The sequence below is a fragment of the Diceros bicornis genome, chromosome 5, assembly GCF_020826845.1.
Source record: "Diceros bicornis minor isolate mBicDic1 chromosome 5, mDicBic1.mat.cur, whole genome shotgun sequence".
Lineage (NCBI taxonomy): Eukaryota > Metazoa > Chordata > Mammalia > Perissodactyla > Rhinocerotidae > Diceros > Diceros bicornis.
This window is the reverse complement of record NC_080744.1, coordinates 65312395-65332493: the sequence shown is the minus strand read 5'-3', so window position 1 is coordinate 65332493 and position 20099 is coordinate 65312395. Positions and strand designations below refer to the sequence as shown.

The window sequence follows — 20099 nt, the reverse complement described above, 5'->3', positions numbered from 1 at the left end:
CTTGCAAATACACAATACAGTTTTATTAACTATAGTCAACATGCTGTACATTGCATTCCCGAGACTTATTTATTTTATAACTGAAAGTTTGTACCATTTTCCCTACCATCTATTTTAGTACAGGCAGTATTGCCAATTGGAATCAGTGGTATTCTTGATCCAGTTCTGTTTTGCCAGCATAATCTTTTAAAATTTTTAACTAGTTTTTATTTGTAATTGAAAAAGTCATATAAACATGATAATTTAAAAATGATATTTATTATAAAGTAAATCTCTTTCCCACCCCTTCTTCCTAGAGATAACCACTGTTACCAGTTTTTTTGGTGGTGTTCCAGGAATACCCCGTGCCTTTACAAATATTTAGATATCTATATTCCCCTCCTTTTTCAGGATATTCTAGGTGGAATTGTTTTGTTACTTAGTTTATAGTTGATTTGTTTATTTATTACAGAAATGTAAATTCATCTGTCTTTTTCTGTATGTTTCTGAAGGTTTTGTCATTTTTAGACAAATAATTGTATGATTATTACAAATAATTTGTTTTAGTTTTACCATGCCTCTTCCTCATACATCTATTGTTTCATTTTTTTTTCCTATAAACATCTTTAATCATCTGGAATTTATTTTACTCTCAAGAGTAAGATAGAGATCAAGGTCTGATTTATTTCTAAAAGCATATCAATTGAGCACTATTGAATGATACATTTCTTTTTCACTGATTCAAAATACCACTTTTATAGTATACTCAATTCCAAATATATTTGGATTTAATTTTGGATTCTCTGTTTTTATTCATCAGTCTGTTTATGCATGTATCAAATCTCTTAAATTACTTTTTATTTTATCAAATACATGTATGTGTATCCCCCCCATGTACACACGACTATAAAAATCTTAAAGGCCATTCTCCTATATTTCCCAGCTTAAGTAGAAGTACTTACTTTTCCCTAAACATACCATTGTTTTTTGTGCCTTTGCTCAGTTCTATATGTTCAGTTCAAACGTTCCCTTCTTCCTCCTCTGTGACACCTTTTCTTCTATAGAAACATTTAGTTACCCCTTTCTTTCTGCTTCCATAGTACTTTGGAACTTTTTCCATCTACCATCCATACCTTCAAAGTCACTGCTTCAAGTCTCAATCTCTTGATCTGCATCTCAGCCAGCAGGGGTAGGGAAAGGTCAGGAGAGCCCATAACTTCCAAGCATGACCTGCAAGTGGCACACATCACTTAAGTTCACATTTCATTGTCCAGAACCACTCATGTGGCTGTTTATAGATGCAAAAGAAGCTGGAATATGTAAACTTTAGATAGACAGTCATGTGCCCTGGTAGAGTTTGCAACTCTATATTAAAAGAAATTCTTTCTAATGGATATTGTTAGTATTCTTTTCCATGATCAAGTGTGTATTCCAGTTCCTGACACATAGTAAGCATCTATAAATATAAAATTGAGTGAGTGAATACATGATTGATTTGAAAAGGCTGCACAATCTCCCCTTCACTCCTGCCTTATTTCTCACTGTTCTCCACCAACTTGTTCTAGCCATCATAATCTTTTCACTGTCCTGGACCAGTTCTTTTGTTTCATTTCTGTTTCTTTCTCCTTCCCCTCTCCTCCCCTCTGCATTCCCCTCCTTTCTGTCTACTCTGTCCTCCCCTCTCCTCCTTGCTCATCTTTTCATTTTGACATAATTGCAAAGTTACTAAAAAGTTGCAGGAAAAGTAAAAGAATCCTGGGGGCCGGCCCGGTGGCGCAAGCGGTTAAGTGTGCGTGCTCCACTGTGGCGGCCTGGGGTTCACCAGTTCGGATCCCAGGTGTGCACCGATGCACCGCTTGTTAAGCCATGCTGTGGCGCCATCCCATATAAAGTAGAGGAAGATGGGCACGGATGTTAGCTCAAGGCCAGTCTTCCTCAGCAAAAAAAAAAAGAGGATGATTGGCATCAGATGTTAGCTCAGGGCTGGTCTTCCTCACAAAAAAAAAAAAAAGAATCCTATATCCCTTCACCCAGATTTATTTAGATTTCATCAATTGTCCCAATATTATCTCTTTATAGCAAAAGATTTTTGTTGCATTCAGTTGTCATACCTGTTCAGTCTCCTTTAATCTGGAACAGTTCCTCAGTCTTCTTAGGTTTCATGACACTGATGTTGTTAAAGAATACAGGCCAGTTGTTTTGTAGAATGTTCCTCAATTTGAGTTTGTCTTATATTTCCTCATGATTAGGTTCAGGTTATGCATTTTTGGCATGGAATACCACAGAAGAGATGCTGGGTTTTTTCAGTGTTTGATATCAGGAGGTATATGATATCTGTTTGTCCCATTACATTTAATGTCAGTAAGGGTATTTCAGAAAACCCAGCCAAGTTACTATTATTTTCCTTTGTAACTAGTGAGTATTTTGTGGGAAGGTACTTGAGACTGTGTAAATATTCTCTGTTCCTTAAACTCTCACCCACAAATTTTCATATCCCTTGATGATTCTTGACTGAATCGGTTATTACTATGATGGTTGCCAAATAGTGTTTTATTTAAAATTCCATCATTCATTCTATATTCATTAGTTGAATTTTTGCTGTAAAGATGAGTATTCTCTTCTAAGTTATAGATCAAAGGGGCTCCCACTGGCCAAATTTGTGACAATTTGAGCATCAAAATAAATGAAAGTAAAAGATTGTAATCCATTGAATAAAATAAGAATCTATGAGTCAACACTGATATACACAATTTCTTTTTAAAGAGCATTTATTTTTCTAATAGATAATAAATTTATATCATTCAAACATTTTTTAAAAAGTATGTATACTGAGAAGTCTAACTACTTTAGTTCCCCTTTGTCTGGTAGAGGTGTATATTTTTGTTAGTTTCTTACTTATCTTCCCAGTGTTTCTTTATCTAATCTAAGTAATAAGACATATATGCTTATTTTCTATCCTTTCTCACACAAAATGTAGCATGTTATATAATAACACCATAATATTCTTTTGTGCCTGGCTTTTATCATTGAACAATATATTCAGGAGATCCCTCTATATCTCTTGTAGACAAAATCCTAAAGAAGTCCCCCTTAAAGTTTTTGTCCCCTGGTTATTCAGTCGACAATAATCTAGGTACTGCTATAAAGGGGCTTTGCAGATGGAATTAAGGTTGCTAATCAACTCACTTTAACATAAGGAGTTTATCCTGGATTGTGTAGGTGAGCCCAATATAATCATATAGGCTTTTAAAGGCAGAAGAGGAAGTGAGAAGAGTCAGATGTAGTTGAAGAAGATGCACAAGAAATTGGTAGAAGGAGAGGTCAGAGAAATTTGAAGCATGAGAAGGACGCAATTCACTGTTGCTGGCTCTGAAGATGGAGAAAGGGGGGACCATTAGCCATGGAATTTGAGTGGCTGTTAGAAGCTGAGAACAACCACTAGCTAACAGCTACAACTGCATGGAACTGAATTCTGCCAGTAACAGTAACCTGAATGAGATTGGAAACAGATTATTCCCCAGAGCCTCCAGAAAACCATGTAGCCCTGACAATACCTGATTTTAATTTGGTGAAACCTGAGACTGACTTCTGGCCTACAAAACTGTGAGATAATAAATGGGTGTTGTTTTAAGCTGCTAAGTTTATGGTAATTTATTACAGCAGCAATAGAAGACTAATACAATAGATGTGCATAGGAATCTGTTTTACAGCTGTCTGATATTCTTTGCTGGACCGTTGGTTGTTTCTGGTCTTCTGCTGTTAAAAACAATAATGACACAATGAATGACTGTGTGTGTGCGTGTGTATAAGAGAGAGGGGGTGGATTCCTAGAATTGGAGTTACTGGGTCATAAGTAAAGCACCTTTGTTATTTTGATAAATATTGCCTCATTTCCCTGTAGGGGTAATCACAGTTGTCTTTTGACCTGCTTTTTGATGTTATTTGCTGTATAGAAGATTTTTACTTTTATGAAATTAGACTTACGAATCTTTTCTTCCTTACCTTCTGAATTTTGAGTCATAGACTTACCCCCCCCAAAGGTTATAAAGAAATTCTCAATTTTTTTCTTCTAATACTTTAATGGTCACATTTTTTACATTTAAATTCTGATGTTTATGGAGTTTATCCTGGTGTATGGTATGAGATAGGAATCTAATTTTACCTCTTACCAATCCAACATCATTTATTTAAAAGTCCATCTTTACTACTTTATGTCCCCCTTTTTACATTCTAAATTCTCCTTTATGCTTGGATCTTTTTATCCTGTTCCATTAGTTGATCTGAATATTAATGAGCCAATTCCACACTACTTTAATTATTGAACTTTTGTTATAGATACTAATTTGCAGGTCTAAGTCTTCCCAAATTGTTTTTCTTTTTCAGAGCTTTTCTGGCTATTCTTACTTATTTTTACATGTGAACTTTGAATTCAATTGTCTAGTTTAAGGGAAATAAGTCTTATTAGTACTTTTATTTATTAGATTACCTTATATTTATAAATTAACATGGAAGTGACTTCATGATTTTGAATTTTTTCATCTGTTAAGGTCTATTTTTGTGTCTTTCAAAAGGGTTTTAATGTTTTTCATATATAGGTTTTTATTATTTCATGTTACATTTATTACTGGGTATTTTATCTCAGCAGAGATCATCACTATAGTTAACAGTATAGTGTATATCCATCTATACTTTATCTGTACTTATATAAACTCTTTAATCTAGTGGTTCTCAAAGTGTGATCTGCAGGGTAGGGTTTTCTGGGATACTTTCAGAGGATTTGCAAGATCAAAACTGTTTTCATAATAATAATGACATTATTTTCCTTTTTCACTGAGTCGACAAAAAAGCAATCATGGGTAAAACTGCTGACAGCTTAGCACAAAGCAAGGCAGTTGCTCCAAATGGGAATGGGAAGTGTGCAATAGCTGCATATGATGGTTGTCTCAAAAAAATCACTTGTACAATTGAACTGTAAGCTGATCGAGCTGTTTTAAAAATTGTGACAAAATTCATATAACATAAAATTCAGCATTTTAACCATTTAAAGTATACAATTTAGTGGGTTTTAGTATATTCACTATGTTGGACAACTATCACCACTATATAATTCCAGAACATTTTCATCACTCCCAAAAGAAAGTCCATACTCATTAAGTCGTCACTCCCCGTTCTCTGATCCCCCAGCCCTGACAACCAATAATCTACTTTCTGTCTCTATGGATTTGCCTATTATGGACATTTCATATTGATTTAAAAAAAGACATACAATCATACAATATTGGCATTTTGTGTCTGTCTTCTTTCACTTAATGTTTTCAAGATTCATCCATGTTGTAGCATGTACAGTACTTCATTCCTTTTTATGGCCAATTAGTATTCCATTGTGTAGATACACTACATTGTATTTATCCGTTTATCAGTTTATGGACTTTTGAGTTTTACCTCTTTTTGGCTATTATGAGTCATGTACTCATAATAATGTCACGAACATTTATTTACAAGTTTTTATGTCAGCATGTATTTCTAGCCACTTTTTTTAGTAGAACATCAGTTTTACTTTATTAACAAGCTATACTTATTCAGACTTTGGCAGACATTTTCTGAAAATGAACAAAGTGACCCTGTCACTTCAAGGAAAACACCTGACATAGTGTTCAAAGTTATCAGTGGTAAAGTTTGAGCTGTCAGGCAAAAATTAGAATTGTGGGAAACTTGTATCTGCTACTGTGAGCATGACAACAGTAAAGAGTTTTCTGATGAGATTGGTGGTAATATGAAGGAATATGACTTAAGTGTATAATGAAATGTATCAATGTTTGGAAGCTGTTTGAACAACATTTGAGCTGTTCAACTCAGTGAACCAGTATTTTCCAAATGACCAATACATAATACAAGAAAATTATGTATAGGTGAAACGTCCGTTTAAAGTGCAGGATAGACCAAAGGATTTTTAAAAACAGCTTTATTGAGGTAAATTTACTTATCACGTAATTTATCCCTTCTAAGTGTACAATTCAATGATTTTTAGTAAATTTACACAGTTGTTGCCATCTCTTCAATCCAATTTTAGAACATTTACATCACCCCAAAAGGATTTTTTTGTGCCAGTTTGCAATCATTGCCCTTTATCATCCCCACCCCCAGGCAACTACTAATCTACTTTCTGTTTCTACAGTTTTGCATTTTCTGGACATTTTATATAAATGGAATCATACAGTGTGTGGTCTTTTGCATATGACTTCTTAGCATAGTGTTTTTGAGGTTTATCCATGTTGTGTAGATCAATAGTTTGGTCTTTTTTGGTGCTGAAGTACTATTCCATTGTGTGGATATACCACATCCTAGTTATCCTTTTATCATTTGGTGAGTATTTGGGTCATTTCTACTTTTTGGCTATTAATGCTGTTGTGAACATTCGTATACAGGTTTTTGTGTAGACATATATTTTCAGTGTTCTTGGTATAAACCTAAGAGTGGAATTTCTGAGTTATATGGTAACTCTGTTTAACATTTTCAGAAACTGCCAAACTGTTTTCCAAGTGACTATGCCATTTTATAATCCCACCTCCATTTTATAATCCCACCTGCAATATCTGAGGATTCCAATCTTTCCATGTCCTCACCAACAGTTGTTGTTGTCTTTTTTTTGTGTGTGTGTGAGGAAGATCAGCCCTCTGCTAACATCTGCCCATCCTCGTCTTTTTTTTGCTGAGGAAGACTGGCCCTGGGCTAACATCTGTGCCCATCTTCCTCCACTTTATATGGGACACTGCCACAGCATGGCTTGCTAAGCGGTGCTTCGATGCACACCCGGGATCCAAACTGGCAAACCCTGGGCCACTGCAGCACAGCGCGCGCACTTAGCTGCTTGTGCTGCCGGGCCAGCCCCTGTTGTTATCTTTTTAATTATAGCCATTCAAGTGCGTAGTAGAAATAGTTATTTCATCATGGTTTCAATTTGTATTTCCTTGATGACTAATGATTTTGAGCTTCTTTTCATGTGCCTATTGGTCATTTGTACTTCTTTGATGAACTGTCTATTCAATATTTTGCCTATTTTTAAATTGAGTTCTCATCTTTCTTATCCTTTTGGCTTTTTACTTTTTAATGGTACTTTGAAGTAAAAGTTGTAAATTTTAATAAAGCCTAAAACAATGGATTAATGTCACAGAGCATGAAAAGTTCATTGGTGTGGTTTTAGATTTCATATTTCAGTTAACCTTTAAGTTACCATTTGTAGAGTTTTGATGTAGTATCATTATCGGAAAAGACAATTATTCTTCCATTTTCCAATTTCATATCTGTATGAAGTTGGATTTTCTTCATAAATTCCAAACTAAACTGTATACTACCAACAGATTGAATGCAGATGTGGAGATGAGAATCCAGGTGTCTTTTATTAAGCCAGACATTAAAGAGGTTTACAAAAATGTAAAACAATACCTCTGTTGTCACTACTTTTTTATTTTAAAGATATAGTTGGGGCCCGCCCCATGGCATAGCTGTTAAGTGCGCGTGCTCCGCTACTGGCGGCCCAGGTTCGGATCCTGGGCGCGCACCGACGCACCACTTCTCCGGCCATGCTGAGGCCGCGTCCCACATACAGCAACTAGAAGGATGTGCAACTATGACATACAACTATCTACTGGGGCTTTGGGGGAAAAAATGAAATAAATAAAAGTAAAAATCTGAGAACTGCTGCTTTTAATTTAACATGTTGATTCAGAGTCATATGAGACAGCTCTTATATGTCTGTAGCATTGCTTTCTGATTTTCATATAAGTTGGTTGTATTTCTCTACTAGATTGTTAGCTTGTTGAAAGCAGAGACCATATATTTTACTTTTATTTCTTAGAAGATTATCATTCTCCCCCTGGAATAAGTACCCAGTGAAGTAAGGGATTGAAGGATTTCCTATTGTCTGATCATGGTAGGGCAGCGTTACTATGTTGGCTTTGACATAAGTAGCTGTGTTTTTTCGTTCAGGTGGAAGAGCACAATGGTCACATCTTTAAGGCCACCCAATATAGCATTCCTACATACTGTGAGTACTGTTCTTCTTTGATATGGATCATGGACCGAGCATCTGTTTGCAAATGTAAGTATGAGAGATCTTTGAGGAATTTTTTTTAACCACTTGACATTTCTATTTCCCTGAGTTGTCTTATATCTTCTTTAACATAAAGGAGTAATTCACACTCCCTAATTCTTTAACCCTGTCTCTCACTATACTCTCTTTCACCTACTCTCTCTAGTCAAACCAGATATTTTGGTGTTCTCTGATCACTGTACTTGTGGCTCACTCTATCTGAAAATGCTCTTCTCCCGGATGTTAGTATGACTTACAATTCAGTTAATTCATGTCTCCACTCAAATGTTACCTCTTAGAGAGGTCTTTCCTTACTCTCTTATCTAAAATGGCACCCCGTCCCCCAATTCTCTGCCCCCTTACTCAGCTTTAATGGTCCTTATAGCACTTAACACCACCCAAAATTATATTGTGTTCATTTGTTTTCTTGTTAGTCTGTCTGTCCTGCTAGAATGTATGCTGTATAGGGTGAGGAAACTTATCTGTCTCTTTTGTTTCACCAGTGCCTAGAACAGTTCTGGCACATTTTAAGGTTTAATATTTGTTGAGTAGATGGACCTATAGATGGATGGATGAATTAATGAATGAATTCTTAAATTATAACCAAAAAGGTACTTTTTTCTACTATAATCCTTTCATCAGAATATATAAATCCTAGAAGGTGAGTAGAGACTTTTTTAGGTCAGCTTGATTCTGGCTTACAGAAGACCTTTAGCTTCCCCTCCTGTTATTCCATACATCTGCTCTGGTCCTTTTATTAATTCTGTGAGGCTTTGTTTACTAGTGGGCCAGAATTGAATGAATGAAATACTGGGAAGGACTGGATCCGGTATGACAAGAATGAAAGTCATGTTTGCCATAGAAAAATCACCATCATTGCTGGATATGTTCACTCGTTCCATGGTTCAACAATGGTTTTCATTTTGTTTTATTATCAGTAGTATAAAAAACTATAGTGAGAATGAAATAGGAAGTAGTTTGCTGTGTACTTGACTGTTTAGTGTTAGTCTGATTCCTGTAGATTTGGTATAATTTTCTCTGTGATTTGAAACTGAAAATGTAAAGAATCTGCTTTTTTATGACTTGGGTGGGCTTGGTTTGGTTTCTTAATAGAATTAACTAAATTTCTTTGCAATTATACCAGTACAATGATATAGCCTCCCCTAATTTGATCTTGGTCTTGAAAACCCCACAATTTATACTCTAGAGACTCAATAAGGATATTCAGGTGTTGATATGCAGGAGCCAGAGCTGGTGTAGCAAGATGACATAGGCCAAGTATGTTCTCAGTATCCTTCTGTCAGTGTGCCTCTTACTACCTACCAACTGCCTAGCTACCCTGTTGTCTCCTGCTCCAAGAAATTATTTCTGCTCTGAACCTTTTCTTTATCTCATCTTCCCAGTCACCACTGATATTCTTTATGTTCTGGTTCCTCAGAGCTCTGTTCTGAACCTTCTAAGATAATAAATAAGGCCTTATCTTAATTTACTAGCCAATTTGTTTTTATTTCATTAAGAGTCTTTGGCAGTAATGCCTTCTTTACCCATTGGAATGATTCTTAATAGGTATTTCTGGCATTTTAGCAGATTGTAGAGCAGATATCTGAGGGGAACATGAGCACTAATTTGTGAATCAAACCACAAAGAGGTAAATATTCTGCTTGAAAGAATAAAAAGCTTTTTCATAGACAGTGGTTAGAAATTTTAGACATGTTTTTCAACTTCATTTTTACAAATACAATGGGTTAAAATCCACTTTCAATCTAATACGGTACAAAGCGTATATGTGATATTATAGCAGTCTCAGACTTAAAGAAAAACTTTATGTCCAAAATAAAGTTGTAAACTTAAGTTCTTGTCGTGGATTTACAGACTTCTAAAAATACTACATTCTTAACCTGTTTTTCAGTATGCAAGTATGCTTGCCATAAGAAGTGCTGTCTGAAAACCACAGCCAAGTGCTCTAAAAAGGTAGGAAATTATCACCTCTGAGTTATAAATAACAGATCTATTGGTCTTTTGTGCCTCATGGAAAGAAATCATGACCTCTTTGATGGTGTTATAGAGCGGTGGTTTTCTTTTTGACCACAAATCACAATAAGAAATACATTTTATGTCATGATCTGGCATACACATATAGAGGGATGTGTATATATACCTGAAATAATTTTCCTGGAACTATATTTACCTTTACCACATGGTAGCTACTAAACTGATTTAACAACTGACAGTTCATTAAAACGCTACTTTTAAAGATTTCCTACTTTATTCATGTCTTCCTAGGAATTGTCTTGAAAGTAATAGGCTACAATTAAAGATTTTAACATGAACAGCAAAATTCACCAGCATAGTTGATGTTTTTACTTACTTCTACTTGGATATACAGAGATCTAAAAGATCCTGAACGTATACTATGGTATCTTATGCTTCAAGGAAGCAACCATTTTTGAAAGATTTCGGGCTTTTGTTGATGTGTAATCATATTTTCTTACTTATTAATCACATACTGACAACTGTAACAATACTGTACAAATCTGAACTATAATATAAATGTGTGTGTGTTGTTTATAGCCCATGTGTAGAATTTGCATTTGTTCCAAATTAGTAGACAAATTATGGCAAGGAACAGAGAGAAATTTGATTCAGGGCTTAAAATACAATGAAGATGGGACGTTTGCTTCTAGCTAAGGTGGAGTAGCTTATGGCAGGTTAATATTCATGCTGAGAACAACTGAAAAAAGTCTGTTGCCAAGCATGAAAGAGCTGCCCAGGCAAATTGGACTTTAGAGACCTAGATCCTAGAGAAAAGAGAATTGCAGAGTGGTAAATCTGTATCTATGAGATGTTTTTTGTATAGTAGGAATTTGTCAGTTTTTGTTGTAGGACAAGAAACCAAGCATCTGAGCACAGGGCCGCATTTAAGAGTCAGAGAAGCCAGCAAAGCTTTTAGGAATCTCATAGGACTATAGAGACAAAAGTTGGACTTTGGGATTGCCAGAACTTCAGGGATCATGATCCAGACATTTAGATAAGTGAGCCTGAAACTCAGAGGTTTTCTCCTCAAGGCATTTTCTGAATTCTTAACTGCATGGGGCAAAAGGCTAAGAATCCACAAAGAAAAGCACATTTTTGCAGTGTTACAGTGCTAAGGAGAGAAAAATTGGAATTGTATGATCCATCTTTGAAGAGGGACCCTAGTCAATGCCCTAGACTCTCAGTGAGACCTCTGAAGAGCTATACCCTAGAGGGTGAACCATTGACAGACTGAGCTTTATGAAAACAGCAAACTAGCTTTGAGGCAATTCTTGATTGGATTAAGATGATTTGTTTCTTATTCTAGCTACCCACCAGAGAGAATAAGGTGAACCCTCTTTAGAGAGAGACATCAGCCAGAGACTTTACAGTTTGTTCAAATGTAATATCAGACATTAAGAAATGAGACTAAGAAAAAAGATAAATAGAGAATATCAGTAGACTCACAGATGACCCAGTTACTGAATTCATCAGATATGTACTTTAAAAATTTTTTAATTAATATGTTGAAATGACAAAAGGTAGAAAATTTCTATCAGAAAACTGAAATATACATAAAAAAGTGTCAAATGGAAAGTCTAAAAATAAAAAGTGCATTGACATTTTAAACTCAAAAGATTGGTTTAACAGTGTATTGGCCATAGGAGAAGAGAAGATTGGTGAACTGAGAGATAGGTCAGTGGAAATATCCAAGCATGGAGAGCAAAAAGAATGGAGAAATACAGAAATTAACATGAGAGACATATAGGAAAGGATGAAAGGTCCTTAGATGTGTGTGATTGGAATCTAGGAAGAAAGGAGAGGGAACAAGGAAGAAGCAACATTTTAAGAGATAATGGCTAACGCATCACGTCACAGGTTCATGAACCACTTTTAAACTTAAAGTGGGATAAAGACAAAGAAAAGCACACCAGATGCACAATGCTGTAAATGAAGGAAAAAGAAAGTTTCTTGAAGCAGTCGGAGAGGAAAAAATAAACACTGCTAAAGGAACAGTGAAAAGACTGACAACTGACTTCTCAACAGGAGTGATGGAAGCCAAAAGACAGTGGTTTGGCATATTTTAAGTATTATAAGACAATAAAGCTAACTAGACTTCTGTACTCAGTGACAGTAGCCTTCACAAGTGAAAATGATGTAAAGACATTTCCAGACAAAGAAAAACTCAGACTTTGTCACCAGCAGAACTGCACTAAAAGAAATACTAAAGGAGGTTCTCCAGACGGAGCGAAAATGATCTTAGATGGAAACAGAAGTTTAGGAAGGAATGAAGCGCAATGGAAAGAGTAAATAATATGTGTAAATATAAATGAATATTGACTAAAAACACAATAATAATGTCTTGTGGGGCTTAGAATATATATAGAATTTAAATGCACGACAACAACAACACAAAAGGTGGTTGGGTAAATGGAATTAAACTATTGTAAGGTCTCTGGGTTATCTGGGAAGTGGTAAAAGTGCTCAAAATATATTAGACTTAAATATGTTATGGATATTTGTTGTAGTCTTTAACCAGTAAAGGAATGGAAAATGAATATATAGCTTAAAAGTGAATAAAGATGGAAAAATGGAAAAACAGAAAATACTTGATTAATCTAAAAGAAGACAAGAAATGAGAGAAACAGAAACATAAATCAGGTCAGACAAAGAACATAGATAGCAGATTGGTAGGAATAAGTCCAAATATATTGGTGATTACATTAAATTAATAGGCCAGATACTTCCAATGAAAAGACTACATTAAAACCAGTTGAAAAATCTCAATGATATGCTGTTTACAGGAGACATACTTAAATATAAAGATACAGAAAGGTTGAAAGCAAAAGGGTAGCTAGATATAGCATGCAAAAACTAACCATAAGAAAGATGGTGTAGCTGTACTCATATTCAAGTGTACTTGAGGACAAGAAACATTACTTTAGATAAAGGTGTTTCATAATGATAAAATGGTTAACCCATCAGGGAGGTATAAAAATTCTAACTTTAGAAAAGTCTAATATTATAACTTTGGCAGACAAAAATTCAGTAAGGATGCAAATGATTATGAAAAAGAAGATTAGAAAACTTGACCTAGTTGATGTATATTGAATCCCGCATCCTACAACTGCCTGAATACACAGTCTTTTCAAGTGCACATAGAACATTTGACAAAATTGATCATATATTAGGCCATAAAGCGAGTCCCAACAAATTTAAAAGGATTGAAAATATTGAGAGTATATTCTTTAACCAGAATGGAATTAAGCTATAAATAAACATAAAGATAAACTAGGTAGTCCTCAAATGTTGGGAAATTAAGCAATATACTTCTAAATTATAATAAAAATGGAAAAATATTTTGAATTAAATGGTAATGAAAGTATGATATAGCAAAAGTGAGGGTGATTAGAGGAATATTTTTAGCTTTAAATGTATACATTAGAAAGGATAGGAAAAAAATAACCCTAGCAAATTAAACCCAAAGACAGTAGGAGGAAGATAATAAAGAGAAATAAATGAAATCAAAAGCATTTGTGCAAGAGATAAAAAGCTATAAAGCCAAATTTTGGCTCTTTGAAAAGACTAAAACAATGGATAAACTCTTAGCAAGAATGATCAGTAAAAAGAATTTTTTAAAAAACAGAAATTGTCATTGTCAAGAACAAAAATGCACATATCACTACAGATGTTGCATATAAAAAGAAAATAAAAGGCTACTACAGATACGTGGATACTAATAAATTTGACAATTTAGATTAATTGGGCAAATTCACACAAAAACGTAACTTAGCTAACATAAGTCAAGAAAAAGTAGAAAATCTAAAGAGTCATATCTATTAAAATAGAATCTGTAATTGAAAATCTTTCCACAAAGAAATCTCCAGGCCCAGATGGTTTTTCCATTGAATATTTCTCAGTATTAAAGGAAGAAACAACACCAATCTTTTACAAACTCTGCCAGAGAATGGTAAAAATACTTCATAACTTTTTTTCCCAAATTGATTTATGAAGATAGTGAAAACTTGAAATCAAACATGAAAAAGATATTACGATAAGGGAAAATTGCAGATCAGTCTATATCATAAGCATAGATGTAAAAGTCTTAAAATATTAACACATTAACTTTGTGCTAATGATAAGAAAATGAAAAAAAATAATACCTTATGATAAAGTTGGTTTTTATTCCATGAATGCAAAGTTGGTTTATCATTCAAAAAATCAATTGATATAATTCACCACATTGAACAAATAAAGAAAAAAATATGATTTCAATAAATCAGGAAAAGTATTAGATAAAATTCAAAACCCATTCCTTATTCAAACAAATAAACAAGCAAAAAATAATTGACCACAGAGCAGAAGAAGATGTTTGCAATTCATACATCCAGCTTGGATCTGCAATATGTTGAAAGCATCTACAGATCAGTAAGAAAGATGGTCAGTTCTGTACAAAAATGAGCACATGACTTAAGCAAGCACTTCACAAATTACTCTTGACATTATTTGTCAGTATTTATCTAACCTGAACATAAGCATTTCTCATGACTCAGCAGTACCACTCCGAGATATATACCCAACAGGTGTACATAGATATAAGAACATTCATATCAGTGCTATTTGCAATATCCCCAAACTGGAAGAAACTTAAATGTTCATCAGCAGTAGAAAGAATACATAAATTGTGGTATATTTGTATAACGGAATACTATATAATAATAATGAGATGAAACTGTTGGTACTCACAAATATAATGTTGAATGAAAGAAGTCAGAAACAAAAGAGTACATACTGTATTATTCCATTTAAATAAAGTTCAAAAATAGATGAAACTAACACATGGTATACATATTACATGATATTATTAATATAATGTTCAAAAGCAAGTAAAACTAATTTGTAGTGATAGAAGTACAGATACTGGTTATTTGTGAAGGTTGAAACACGTTGTGGCTGGGAGGACCTTGAGGAGAATTTTATGCTGCTGGTTATATTCTGTTTCTTGATTTGGGTCCTGGTAACAAGTGTGCGTTTACTTTGTCAAAGTCTATCAAGATTATACTTAGGATTTGTACACTTTTCTGTATGTCATACAGACATACAGTACATGTGCTATGTATGTTCATCTGTTAACTTAATCTTTACAATAACTCTTTCAGATAGAAAGGTGATATTCCTGTTGCAAATATAAAATAACCTAGCTATAACCTACTTGCAAATATGAAGTAACCTAAATAACATAATTCATATAGTAACAATACAGAATTTTAACTTGCATTCTCTAAATGTTTCAAGATTATGTCCCTCCACTTCAGACCTAGAAATACTTGTCAGAGATGTTGCCTTATGTTAATTTAAGATAATTTAACATGCTTCAAAGTAGACATGCAATTAATTCTCTTCAGAATTAAGTGCTGGAATGCAGAGCATCTGTAGATGAATGATAGATAATAAAAAACTTATGTCTTCTCCTACTTAAAATTCTCCGGTGGCTTCCCTTAGCTGTCAGGACACGACCCAAGTTCTGTAACTTAGTACTCAAAGCCCTTTATAAACTCTCTGTCTAGCTTTTTCTCATTTTTAGTTCAGCCATATCAGATTACTTTTAGTTTATTTTGCCCAACTTTGTAGTTGTATGTTTTCTGTGCCTAAAAGGTTCTTTTCTTCCCTTCTTTACTTATGAACTATTTGCTTTCCAATAGTTAGGTTAAGCATCAAGTCTTTTCAAGATCATTAGTTGTTACCCAGCCCAATCCGTAATATCTAATAAATCTGTTGTTACTGCTTTACCTATCTCTACACACTAACACTACTAGTCTTAGCATTAGTCTAGGGTAAGGACTATCTCTTATTTGATTTTGTTTCCCTGTTACCTAGCCCATAAGTGACAAATGTATTATTAGACTGGAAAGAGAAATGAGGATCAATTCAAGTAATGTCTTGAATATTAGACTCAGGAAAGTTTGCACCGTATTTTGATATATGCTAATTAGCCACTGAAGGTTTTTGAGGATAATAAAGTAGGTTATATATACTATACAATATATTAAAAAGGGAGAAAATGGATGTGGGGAAATTCATCAGGAAGCTCTTGGAATAGTCCAAGTGGTCAGTGATAATGGTTTGAACTAGGGTGATGGCACTGAGAACAGAAAAGAAAAAATAGAGTATACTGATTGACTAAAAGAACTTGGCACTGATTAGATGGCAGCTCAAAGGAGAGAGTAGGATGTACAGTGTTGGGTTAGGGAGAGAGAATGGTGCAAGAGAAGGAAAGGACAACAAAGAGATTTACAAAAAAGGTTTCAGTCTCAGATAATACCTGGCATTTTTCTTTTCTGTGAATCATTTCAAATAATCTTAAGGATAAGCTGTTCTTTTGCAGTCGCATACACTATAGTTAGTAAGGTATGATATCAGATACACTATTGAAGTAAATAAAAAAGAGCTGGAACACTAATCATAGGCCAGTCTGTGTGTACCTCTGCCTTTAGCTATGTCATCAGTGTTCAGTTAAATTTCTCTAAAGTTTAGGTAAACCTCAAAGCATTCTTATGCTTCACAAATTACTGACAACTCTAATTCATAGCAAATCAGTAGATTTTCTAATAGTATCTAGTAAATGTTTAACATACAAAGTCTATTCACCTTCTCTCTTGCCCAAATCCCGCTTTGCATGAAGATATTTTTAACAGGAAACGAAACAGTAGCCTTTTGCCACTGCCTCCATTCTCCACCCTATAATTTTTGGGGGGAGATTCCTAGTGAGAGAGGATTTAAATTAACATCTCACTTAATTTATACTCTCACCATTTACTATAATTCCCTTTCCCCTCAACTCTCATAACTATGCTTTTAAAACTTCAGGGAAATAAAAAGTAGTTCCTCTTAAAAAATTGGCTAAATGTGTTTAAAGATGTTTGAATGTATTTGGAAGCAAAACATTATCTTCCATTTAGTATGATCCAGAACTATCATCTCGACAGTTTGGGGTTGAACTGTCCCGTTTGACCAGTGAAGACCGAACCGTTCCTTTAGTGGTGGAAAAACTCATAAACTACATTGAAATGCATGGACTGTACACAGAAGGTATTTACCGAAAGTCTGGTTCAACTAATAAAATCAAGGAGCTTCGTCAAGGTCTAGATACAGGTAAGATAGTGCCTTCCAAATCAAAACCAAGTACTTCTATTTAAATAGGTCATCTCATGCTCTTAAAGTTTTCACCACATGTTGATCTTTTTCTTGCAGCCAGAAGAATGTAGTCTTTTCTGTGGTGCTTGTTTATCATTTTGTAACTTTCTAAAGAGTCTTTGTTTTTATGTGGTCAATTCAGCAAACATTTATTGAGTGTTTCACTTGTAAAGGCATTATTAGTTACTTCAGACAGATCTCATTTAATCTTTTTAACATACAGTAAGATCACGTTATCTGTAATTTACAAAGAAGAAAATTTTGGTTTAGGGAAATTGAATAACAAGCAGTTGATGATAATGCAGGGCACTGTGCTAATGTTTTTAATACTAATCTTCACAGCAATCCTATGAATTAGGGATTATCATCTCAATTTACCAATAAGGAAACTAAGGTTTACAGAGGGTCTTGCCCGAAGGCTCGCCATCAATAAGTGAACAAACTTGAGATTTAACCCCAGATTTTCTGAATCCATATTGCCTGTTAGTCTCTATTATTCTGACTCCAAGTGGTGCTCTTTCCAACACATCTTCTTGCCTTCCTACATTGATGACATAGTTATTTAAACCGGTAATTAGTGTGTTGAACGTGTATCTGTGTAGAGCTCTAGCCTCAGTCCTGGAGTGTATCCAGGGGTTTGACTTTGCTTTCATTCTCAGCTTCTACTCTTTACCACTATTGGGAAAGAATAGATCTTTTTGAATCACACTTAGGTACAAAGCTTGTCTCTGTGTCGCCAAGAACCTACCCAAATGCTTTTTCTTTGTAGTTTGTTTTTTATTTTTTTTCATGAACAAATTAGGAAAGAATCAGTATGGAAATACTAACAGAAAATGCCTGGTAAAACTCAAGTAGGAGGTTCTACCTACCAGAAACTCAGGCTACTCCAATTTAAAGGCAAATTGCCAACTTGTCTCTTGTACCTTGGGTCAGCACAAGTGAAAAATCATTCATCCTGTATCTTCCCAATCATCTCATCTGTATAACCTTAGGGAGTTTATAAGTGGAACAGAATAAAGATGTTTCCTTTACAGTTCCTAAGCTCAATTTTTACTCTCCTTTCATCTCTAAGAATGACTTTAAATCAGCCTTACTTTTAGAAAATGTTCTCTGGATCTCTTTTCCATTTGTTATCTAAAGCATTGCTACTCAAAGTGTGGTTCAGGGACCAATCCCCAAAATAAGTACAGAAATTGAGAGCAAACATTTAGAAACATTTATAGCAGTTTAACAGTGCTTCGACATGAAAACATGTGATCTTTTATTTTACACATCTATCAGTCCACAACAGATTTGGAAAAGAAACAAAGGAAAACAGTTCCTTTACTGCAGTTAAAAGAACTGTTCCAAAGCACGGAATTAGATCGTAGAAGATATAAGTTAGTTTGATTAAGAACATGTAGGCTTCTTTTGGTGATGATAGTTTCTAAAGTGAATTATTAGAGTCTTTTTGCATGTTTTGGCTTTTTTATCTAACTCTTGTCTCTAAATAGATGCTGAGAGTGTAAACCTAGATGACTATAACATACATGTCATTGCAAGTGTATTCAAACAATGGCTTCGGGATTTGCCCAATCCACTCATGACTTTTGAACTCTATGAGGAATTTCTTCGAGCTATGGGTAAGCACAGGCTTCCTGGTTTAAGGGAAGGCCTACACTTAGGAAAGGATTGTTTAGCCATCCTCTTGTGGGTTTGTCCTTATAGATCCAAAACCAAAAGTAAGCTTTTGACAGTCAATATAAAACTGCCAGTGTATTCTCATCTATTCAAATGTTCACTTTTTAGAGACTCGTTAAAATGTCAGTGTCCTAAAAGATTACTAAGTCACTTAGTTGCTTCTCACAAAGAGATTGAAAAACTAGGGTGATAAAGAAATTAAAAGATGAAATAGGAGATTTAAGGGTTGGCTTATGTTCATTTAAATTGTGAATCTAGGCAAGAACTCTGTGTAAAGCTGGCTATTTTATGCCAGGCCTAATGGGTTATGAATTTAATTTTTTAGTGCTACAGATATGTAAGATATTGATGAAGGCCTGCCTAGAAGAGTTTAGGCCCTGAGGCATGACTCTTCAAATTCCCATAAGACTGATTTGTAAAATATATGGCAATTGATTAATTTTAATGGGGAATCAGTCTGCCACAAAATGCCTGAAAAACTAGGGCATCTCTTTCCTCTTGCTATAATCAAGGATTACTGGGATATAGGTTAAAACTCAGGAGACTACTTAGTGAATATAGAACTCAAGCAAATGGAGATCAGTGGTAACTGTGAGTTGCTCTTCTGCCATACTGGTACAGCTGCCTCTCCTAAAACTGTAAATCTCTACAGCCAGCCTACCCTGCTACCCAGTGTCTTTCCAGGAGGAAAATGTAGCATATAAGAGGGGGTATTCAGTCTTATTTGCTGCTCTTACTGTTTTTAGGCCTTCAGGAGAGGAAAGAGACAATCCGTGGTGTATACTCTGTGATTGACCAGCTCTCCCGAACTCATCTCAATACACTGGAACGCCTCATCTTTCATTTAGTCAGGTAATTTCAAGAAGCTAAGGAATATTTAAGTTTCTCTTGGATTCTTTTAAATAAATGAAGAGCTCCTCCATTTGGAAAACTGACATTTTTTTTTTTTTACCTGTTTATAAAGTCAATGCCTCAAACAGGTGGTTACAATTTCCTGGAGCAGAAATCCTCAACTGAGTTAGACTACATGGCGGGTGCTTCTCTGTCCTATTTGAGCCGTGTATCAATTTCAGCCTCATGGTGGCACTGTGTAGCCTAGCCTGTTATCTAACTCCTAAACTAGAAAGGATGTATATCAGTTGAC

General features: G+C 34.7%; 1 protein-coding gene across 17 annotated transcripts in view; it reads left to right on the top strand.

The window, feature by feature from the left end:
• The window catches only part of MYO9A (myosin IXA), a 278567-nt gene that overhangs the window by 227448 nt on the left and 31020 nt on the right, over positions 1–20099 (top strand). For all 17 annotated transcript variants that reach the window (XM_058541992.1, XM_058541989.1, XM_058541982.1 and 14 more), the window contains 5 exons: positions 7966–8077; positions 9978–10039; positions 17041–17233; positions 18769–18897; positions 19702–19807. In XM_058541992.1, the coding sequence (XP_058397975.1) occupies positions 7966–8077; positions 9978–10039; positions 17041–17233; positions 18769–18897; positions 19702–19807 (602 nt within the window). The remainder of the gene's footprint in view (positions 1–7965; positions 8078–9977; positions 10040–17040; positions 17234–18768; positions 18898–19701; positions 19808–20099) is intronic.